The sequence below is a fragment of the Camellia sinensis genome, chromosome 3 (assembly GCF_055761805.1).
Source record: "Camellia sinensis isolate YWXY chromosome 3, ASM5576180v1, whole genome shotgun sequence".
Classification (NCBI taxonomy): Eukaryota; Viridiplantae; Streptophyta; class Magnoliopsida; order Ericales; family Theaceae; genus Camellia; species Camellia sinensis.
Window position 1 is genome coordinate 14460833 of NC_138963.1, and position 10224 is coordinate 14471056.

Consider the following 10224-nt stretch of genomic DNA (forward strand, 5'->3'; position numbering starts at 1 on the left):
TCACAAACCACTCTTGGCAACTCAACCCGGCCTTCATCACACTCACTACTCAGAAAACTAGCAAGGAGGCAACTAAGTTCACTCCATCCACGCGGATCATATACGGGTGATAAGACTCGATCCACCCGGTCTCCCAAGAAATAAAAGCAGTCACCACTCAAGGTACATACAGTAATTCTCTGACGATAGAAATCTATAATAGTCTGGTATGACGATAACAGTCCATACCCAAAATAACGTCAAAACTAGTCATATCAAGCAATACAAATGCAAATGGAAGTCGACGACCGGCGACTTCTATGTCGCAACCCCGATACCCTTGTTTCAGAATAACTTCACCACCAATAGGTGACTCTACACAAATAGGAGATGCTGACTGTGTCAACTCCAACCCCAAAATCGATGCAAATGCAGATGAGATAAAAGAATGGGATGCACTCGTATCAATCAACACATTAGCAACTAAATTGCAAAACAAAAAGGTACCTCTCACCACAGATGGAGCCGGTAGAAGATCTGGTGCGGTAATAGCATACACACGCCCTGTCGGCCTCTGATTTACTTGCTCGCCCCTCGGAACATAAGCCTACTGCACGGATTGAGACGAAGAGGCTCCTTGATTAGCCCTCGATACCTGTGCTAACTATGTTGGCTGGTGACTCTGAGCCTGCCTCGAACCAGACACACCAGATGTGCCACCTAAGTGAGGGAAAAATCTTTTCAGGTGCCCTCCTTGCCCACATTGATAACAAGTGGGTGGCTACTCTCTACTCTGACTCTAGCCCTGAGAATGAGTCGAAGACGAAGCTGCTCGTTACCCTCCTTTTTTCTGCGGGCAAGCAGGAGACTTGTGGTCTAACTAACCACACTTGAAACAAGTTATGTCCCCCTGACCACCTCTCCTAGAAGCCAAACTCAGCATCGGAAAGGTAGACCTCGATTGCACTCCTTAGGACTGTTGAAGGTTAGAACTTCTCTGCCTCCTACCATCCCCTTGACTATCCTGACTCCTCCTAGAGCCCCTTATCCTGTCCTCCTCGGCCTGCATGATAGTCTCGAGATTTGCCACCTCCACGAGGCGTCCATAGTTTCTAATCATGGACCTGGCTATTTAGAACATGAACCCGGTCCTCATTCTTTTCTCAAACTCCAAACGCCGACGCTCCTCTACCGCCACAAGCTCGGGTGCAAACCTAGACAAGCAAGTAAAGGTGGCTTCGAACTCTGCCGCAGGTGTGTTCAATTACACCAGCTTGGAAAATTGGTCCTTCAACTTCTCCCTAACAGTGGGAGGCAAAAACTTGTCCTGGAATGCGCTAACAAAGGCCTCCTAAGTCCTTCCAATGCGCCCACGCGCATACTTCTACTACTGACCCGCATCCTCCTTAGTTGGAAAGATGCCAAGGTCACCCTCAACTAGTTGTCCTCGATATCAATTATCTCAAACGTCTTCACTATCTATTTAAGCCACTCATCTACTTTCAGTGGTTCCTTGAGATCACCCAAAAACTCGTTTGGGTTCGACCGAAAAAACTCCCTCTTTAGGAAAGATGGCCTTGCCTCAGCAACCTGGGCTTGGATTTGATTCTCAACTCTGAGAATGTCCTCAGATTCCCTCAATGCTCAGGCTATTTCCCAGGCTAAGGCGTCCATGGCTTGTTGATCTACTGGTTTGGCCACATGGCCTAACCAACCCCTTCCTCCTGTGCCAGAATTTCATTCGGTATAGGCATCTCGTGCCTCCTAGGCCTACCACGCCTGCCTCCACCACGTCCACGTCTTGACATCCTAATGAAGGTAACGAAGGAGATTAGCATATTTATAAATATGCCAAAGCTAACTTACTCGTGTCCTAATACGATGGACAACAATAAATCACTCTATTTAAGCACGAAATCATGTAAACACATACGAATTTCCTTTCTAAATAATGATCGTCCCGTAGCGTTGCTAGAGTTCTAATTGTAAACAACAGTGATCAAGTGCTCTTCTAATAGGACTTCTAGAAACTCGTAGACCCGATCAATATCTTAGGAACTAAATCCCATACCCATACAATCATATAAGCATGTTATTACATAAGTACACAATACATACTAAGGTCTCAACTAAGCGAGACAAACCCATTGTGGTACTAACCACTTCTCACATACCCAAAGTATTCAAACCTGGTACACTCTGATACCAAGTTGTCACGCTCCAAAAAAATACACAATAAATATGACCCAAAAGCATATACAAATGACATCATAAATAAGAGTATAATGCTCTTCGATTCCATAATGTAAATAGTACAAAAGGTTTAATGTAAATAAATCCCCTATAGGCTTACATCTTTTCAAGTCTTGACTTGGTTACAACAAAAATGGGACTAGCCCTTACAAATAAAGCTCTCGGCTATACAAAAATATATAGTCAAAACAAGAAGCTCTTGCTTTCCAAAAGTCCCTCCAATGCTATTGCCTTGGTGGAGGCATGCCATCATTTCCTCAAAATGTTTTTCCCAAATAGGGTGAGCCACATCCCAATAGAAATAATCTATCACGGTATATGAGGTTTAACAAAGATATATGTGCAAGGTGCATAAACAATGCCAGGGATAAAATATTCACATTTTATATAGTCATAGAATACTAAGTCCACATTTCATTTCATTTTTTCCCCAATTCATTTCAATACATGAGCCAATTCCATTATTTTCGATACCCAAATGAGACTATAACTCAAAGGTTCTACAATCACATCATTAACACACTAACCCTTCAATCTTGTCATTTTACAAATATTTCGTCCGCGGGATCGGCACCCATGCATAATTTCAAATTGCCTTATTTTACGGATATTTCAAACGCGGGATTGACACCCATGTATAAGTTTCAGGACTTTCACCCAAGACACTCCGGCCAACTTATTTATAATGGAGTCCATCCCCTTTATCCTCCCAAACAATCATACATATGCAATGTATATAAACACATAATCACACATGGAGTACATTCTCATTCTTCTCCCAAATAATCATACATATAAAATGTATATAATCATAGTCATATTCAATGACAACTAATAAGAGATTAGTTTTCAATTCACCTAATCCACATGCAATTTCTACAACAATGAAAGCTATCTTCCACCGATAGCCCAATATAGATATTTCTAAACAGATATACAATCTCAAGACATATATATTATCTAAAATTTTCAGAGATGTGAAATATTACATACTTGATTCCACCATCTATTCCAATACTCGCTCAATTTCATGTTTACAATATCAATTTCAATTATTTATACAAAATAATTACGATAGTCGTTTTAGGGCAAAATCCCAATTTTTCAAAATATCAATCCAAATACCAAAACTGACCATTTTGACACCTAGTGACTTCATTCTCACACTCCAAGTTCATTTATTTTATTTCTACCAAAAATCCCTTTTTTATATTTCACACAACCCTAGGTTTGGCTCAAAATATTTCCAAATATCATCATTGTTACACAACCATAAATAACTAAGTTAAAAGTCATAACAAAGTGTATAAAATCCCTACCTCAAAGAGAGAAGATGAACCAAGCAAGGATGAAACTTCAAAAGTGACGAAATCCAACTTCAATCGGGTCAAAATGAAGATCTTGAGAAACTCGACCTTTTTATCAAAGGAAGCAGGGTGAAGAGATCACTAGATCTAGGTGGAAATGTAGAGAGAATATGAGTTTTAGAGAGAGGCTCTTAACTTTAGGGTTTAGGATGAAAAGATATGAAACAGTGATGTAAAAAGTGCTTTTCGCGGTCTGATATACACGCAGTTCGCTCGAGCAGAGAAGTTAACGCACGAGCTACCTTTTAACCTAGTTTGAAACGAGAAGGGCTACCCAAAACAAGGTATAGAGAAGGGTTATCAACCCTCTAACCTTTAATGGCCTTAAACCCAAGCTTCAGTCCAAAAAACACAAAGTTTTGACAACCCAAAACAATGGAAAAATAGTAGGAATAGAAGCAAATAAAACAAAGTTACAAGCAAAGTCTTATACCTTTGAAGAGAAGAACAACTCCAAGCAACAAAACCAAGCAAACAACACCCTCTAGAGCTCAAGCCAAGCTCAATAATAACTTAGCTCAAAGATGGTGAGATTTGGTTATGGGTGTATAGGAAAAGGGTAACGAATTGTAGTCAAAAGTGTAGAGAATTTGTAGAGAGAGAGGAAAATTTTTGAGTTCAAAATTTTCTAACCTTGCTACAAGAGAGAGGGGGTCCCTATATATAGAAAATATGAAATTCCCTCAAGGAGATCCAACCCTACACATGGGTCAAGATAGGTGCATCTGTGCAAACAGCTGGCACAGCTAGCATAAAATATCTGCAAAATACACTAGTGACCGGCAAGCCACATCAGTGGCCGGTAGCCCAAAAGTGATGGCCGATAACCTCTAGGGATGGCCGGTAGGCCACCAGAGGTTTCATGCTGCAAAGACTAAGGCATGGTCTAAAAATGAGACAAAAAGGATGTAGGGTTTGAAATACTCAAAGTTGTGGCGTCCCGCTGAGGACTTCGAGCACTTGGCGAGCAAACAAACTCATCATCGGGTGTGCATGCGAGGACGTCCAAATCGTAAGCTCCGTCAAAAATGGGTGTCTACAACATGTCACACAAGCACTTCAAAATGTACTCAAATGTACATTGCGCTTCATAGATTACCACCAACGATTGGTTTAAATCCGAACTCACATTAATGTTGGGATGTTTATTTTGAATCCCAAGATGGTTCACAATGTATCGCACCCCCCGTAAAGTATAACCTCACAATGGATTCAATTTAGGTGACTCCGTCACATTTCATTTTCAAAAGTCACGTATATATTGTTATCAAGATTTGAGAGTACTCATTTGAGGATTTCCATTGTTACATTCCATTTTTTCACATTGGATTCAATGTTCACATCACGTCACATTGACTTCATAAGTGTGTGCACTTTTACATTGCACTTTGTAGTTTAGAACTAACGATTGGTGGACGTTTTGAGTGTGTAATTGTCTCATTGCGCAATTGGGCTACATACATGAGAATGTAACTTTCACATTCAATATGAAATCTCATTTACGTTAGGACTATTTATATTTGATATGAAAAATGGATCTGTTTCTCTTTCAAACTGTGCCAATAAACTTGATGTAACGACTACTAACATGTAAATCCATCACATTCCATTTGTGTTTCAAATAAATTAGGTTGATGTGAGACATAAGATATCACCTATATTTTGTTTCCTAAAATATATTGTAATTTATCAATTTGGGCCTAGATCAATTTTTGTCTAATTTATTTTTCAAAACTCAAAACTTAAAATTCAAGTTCAAAACCCAAATTTCTTAATCTAAACCCAAATTCCAACCTATCTCCTTCTCTCTCTATTCTTCAAATTCATTCTTAAAATTTCCACTATTTTCTTGCCACCCTTCTCTACCCCTTCTCTTTATTTTTATTGCCATTTTTTTTTGTCCATTTCCGTGACCTTTTCACTTCTACGTTCCACCAATGATGGAATTAGAAGAAGAATGGCCCCTCTATTTCTGTAAAAAAATTATTTATCATTAACACTTTTAATGTATATATGAATATGTATATCTTATTTTATAAATAAAATGGCCCTCAATATAAAAGATGTGTATCACATTCTTCTACAATCTTTTGTTCTCTTTTTATTTTCTACTTAAAAAATTTATTTATCCTATTAGAGATTACTTCTATAGTATTTAAATTTTTTTATGTGTATATATATAGTTCATATATTATATTGTACATACATATGCTTTTGCATATATAGCGAAAAAAATCTATTTATCTTTAACTCTTTTGATAATGAAATTCTGAATTACGACCCCCTTTCATAAAACATCCGAAGACCTATTTGTTTGGCGAAAAAAATGAAAATAAAAAGCACTAGTTATTTATAGATAGTTTTATTTTTTTGGGATAGAAATATTTTTTAAAAATAAAATAAAAAAACATTTTGTGTGTGTTTATTTTGTCAAACCAGTTTAATTTTATTTTTTATTTTTTAAAAAAGTTTGAAAGTTGACTTTTTTTTATTTATTATGAAAAAAAGTACATAAAAATATAGAAGTGATATGATTTAAAAAAATCAATAAGTCAATAAATTCTCTTTTTTTAATGTTATCAAAAAGGCATAAAACAATCATGATTTGGTTTTGAGTTTTGAGTTTTAAAATTTTAATATAATATTTTTATATAACACTGTTTATTTAATTTTTTTGTATAAAATTAATTTACAAGAAATTTTTTTTTTGTATAAAATATTTTACGATGAAATAAATGGAGTCTAACCAAACCAAACAAAATCAAATCTTAAATCCCATAAAATAGACGGAGTCTAAGGGTCAAAGTAAAAAAAAAAAAAAAAAACTGTAGAACCAAAATGAACACACAAAAAAAAAATTTAAAGATCAAAGTAAAAGGAGGCGAAATATAATTCTCTAAAAAAAACGAAAAACAAACAATTTTTAAAAACTCAACTAAAAGAAAAAAATCCACTAATTTCCTTTCCTATGTTGAAATCCAATTTGTAATAGGATTGGATTCCAAACGCAAACTATAAATATAGGTTTCCACATTGCTACTCCCCTGACTCCGCCTCCGACTCCGACTCCGACTCCAACTCTCCTCTCCTCTCCTCTCCTCTCCTCTCCTGTCACTTTGGTATCTCTCTCTCTCTCTCTCTCTCTCTCTCTCTCTCTCTCTCCAGCATCTATGTATATGCATATGTTTATTCATATTAGATTCGTTCGCATACTCTAGTTTTTTTTGGGATGTTTGGCTGTTGTGTTCGATCAATTTTCTCTTTTAACAAGTTTTCTGAGATTTTTTTGTTGAATGGAATGTACCACTTTTATCAATATCGATTATTGGTGAACAGTGGCATAGTCGGAATTTATTTTAGAGGAGTCATTAAACAAGTTATCGTCAATGTCATCATGTAAAATTTTTAGTTATTATACAGCCTATCAAAATCAACTCCTACAAAATACATTTGAATTTTATATATTTCTAATCACATCGACAAAAGTAATTAAACTTGTCAAATTACATGTAAAAACAACAATTCGGGCATAAAAACGATTGTTTTATCAAAAATAAATCCTTGAGAATTTGGTTTTCAAAAATCACTGCATGATAACTTCACTATTTATACCGATAATAGAACCTGTAATTCTTATGTGAAATTTTCAAATTGACCAAGGTGTTGCTAAGAAACACGCTTAACATGAATAGTTATTTTAACTTATTGGATGCTAATAGCCTTTCAACGAGGCGGTCATTAGAGATTTGTCTCGTGTCGGCTCTTTGAGTCACTTACGCTTGATTTATGTGGTTTAGAGACCGTTTCACTATCTATATGGCTCTAAATTTTTAACCCTAGGTCTTGAGATGGTCTAGCGGGCCAAGTCTTCTGTCTTTAGTCTATTTTTTTGTCTGGAATTTAGTAGTCTTAGTACTGGTAAATATTAATTATGCGTATATAGAACTGTGATTTAAATTGTATGATACAACCCATTGATCTGTTTTAAGCATGAAGTTAATCAAATTATGAAACTCTTTCATCCCAAATTTGGAGGGTAATATAAAGTAGGTCTTTGTAAACTAAAAGTAAAAGGGCATTAGAGTGACAAATGGTTAATTGACATCGTATTTAATTTAAATGCAATCCAAGACGTTAAGTTGTTGATCATTGAAGTTCTGTCTGAAGCAACCATTCAAGTAGATTGAGAACTTCAGTAGGATTTGCAGTCCCCTTAAGCAGTACCAAAGGACAATAATCTTGTGTTGTGTTACTAGGTGTATGCTTCTTCTCTTTTCTTCTTTGTTTCTTTTCAAAATAGCAAAAGCTACTTATATTACAAGAATTTACAATTCAAATATCAATGTATTAGAACTTTATTTAGACAATTCCTATACATTTGTTGTTTGAGGAAGCTATTATCTGTACGACTCGCATCTTTGTCTGCAATATGATTTTCAACAATAGATGCCTTGGGTAAGGAGGTTGAACCTATCCCTCAGCACAAACCGCAAGGCAATCAAAAGGAACTACTCGAGGCTGTGCACATTAAAGTTACTATAAATTCTGCACAAAGCACCAAGAGTAGTGGGAATCCTTTTAAGGGGTCCAAATGTGGAGTTACTGAAACTCATACACTTTTTAGAGTTATTCAGCGTCCAAGTAATAAAATGGAGAGGCAAAAAAAGAAGAAGAAGAAGGAAATGTTTACAATAATTGGAGAAAGAGCTCACTCTGATCAACTAATTATAAGCTTTTCAACTGTGAATAAGATTTTTAAAATGCTATTGCTGTTTATCGCATCTCGTTTTGATTTCCATAATACCATGAAAAAGTGATGAATGGATTTTCCAATATTGATTGGGTCTGAGAATTGGTCTTGATAAGGCTAGGTCCCATTAGGACTAGGTTGAAAGCTGTTCAACTCAGTGGAGTTACAGATTTTATTAAGTTCTTTCTCACCCATATGTTTACAAATTTCAATCAATATTTCTTGCTTATATAAGTTGATGCTTAAATTTCTCTTTGTACATCATTCATGCATTTTGTTTGTAAAAAGCTGACCCCAATTAGTTATCTTTCTTATGAGAACTACAGTGTCGAGTTCTTTGCGACTGGAACCTAGCAAGATGTGGAATGCGCTCACTGAAATTAGTGATTCTGAATTCACACTGGAAGAAGTTGATATCTTGAAGAAGAACAAAAACATATTCAAGGACAACATCCCAAGAAAAGAAGTAGAGCAGTTCTTCGCAAATCTTCCTGAAGATATCATCTTTGACATTCTTGTTAAAGTTCCAGCAAGTGACCTTCACGAAAATGTTAGGCTGGTATGCAAAGCATGGAAAGGAATGATCTCTACGAGTAATTTCATTGCCCAAAATGCACTCCAAGTGAAACCTAAATTACTGATACAGAGCGTAACCTTCATGAGGCCCTTGTATGTTAAAGTAAAAGCAATGGAGGTTGATGAAGAGCGGCTTGACTACAAGTTGAGTGATTTTGAACTGCCCCAATCAGTTCGTGTCAGGTCCAGCTGTAACGGTTTGCTTTTAGTAAGTGACATGAGGAAAATGAGAGTGCTACAAGTCATGAATCTAGTGACCAAGTGTTGTTTGACACTCCCTCTACACCCTCCATTTTGTATACACAAAGGTTGCGGGGCAGCTCTGGGATTTGACCCTTGTACCAAGAAGTACAAGGTGGTGCACATTTGCACTCTTTTGTTTCGTTTTGAGATATTCACCATAGATGGTTCTGATAATGCATGGAAAAGGGTTTGTGGACCATGGAAGCACCCATTTGAGTGGCCCTTCGACTTGGATTTTCGTTTGAATGACCCGGTGTTGGTAAATGAGCGATTTGTGCACTGGTATGTTAATTCAGATGAATACATCATCTCTATAGATTTACGCAATGAAAGAGTTATCAAAACACATCTTCCTGATTGTGGCAAGGGAATAGACAGGCATAGGTACACTTTGCTGGAGCTTGATGGGTATCTTTCTTTAGTGCACAATGCTTCCAATACCCAAATTGATGTCTGGATTTTGGAAGACTTTCACAGTCAGATTTGGTTGAAGAAACATAGTATTCTAGCAGAGTCGATAAAGTATACAATATCAAACGATTCTTCATCATGCAGCAAGCAAGAAAATGCTTTTCCAAATCTTAGCAAACTTGTTCCCCTTGCTTGTACAAGAAAGGGTGAAATTTTGATTTTTAAGCACAAAAGCTCTGGTACAGATTTTCGCTTTTATCTATATGAGACAAAGAACAGAGAGATGAAGAAATTCAAGATGACGATTAGGGGACAGCTTTTCTTCATACCCCATGCTAGCAGCTGTTCTCATTGGAGGACTTCCTACGGGCCATGAAGTAATACTTAGTTTGGCTTGTATAAGGGTAGCTTATTTCTTTGAGAAACATCTATTCAAGTATTTCCTTCATAAATTTTCTATGTCCTTTGCCGATGAATATATTTAATGGAGGTGAATTGATGAAATAGAATTGGAGTCATGCTGAAGAAGAAGTTGCTTGTTTTAGAAGATTTCGATCAAATTAACTGAAATTAGTGAACATTGGGATGTTGTTGCTTGACTACTTTGGAATACATTGGAATGGTAACTGAAAATTCTTTTGTTCA

General features: G+C 36.5%; 1 protein-coding gene across 1 annotated transcript; it reads left to right on the plus strand.

Annotated features, from left to right (window-relative positions):
* Nucleotides 1-6567: 6567 nt before the first annotated feature.
* On the plus strand, nt 6568-10224 carry LOC114270145 (putative F-box protein At1g19160). Its single transcript, XM_028211563.2, has 2 exons — nt 6568-6718; nt 8676-10224. The coding sequence occupies exon 2, from the start codon at nt 8708-8710 to the stop codon at nt 9953-9955; it is 1248 nt and encodes a 415-aa protein (XP_028067364.1). The 5' UTR covers nt 6568-6718; nt 8676-8707; the 3' UTR covers nt 9956-10224.

What these genes read in the sequence shown, in the direction of transcription:
- LOC114270145 (XM_028211563.2), top strand. Translation starts at nt 8,708, where the DNA reads ATGTGGAATGCGCTCACTGAAATTAGTGATTCTGAATTCACACTGGAA.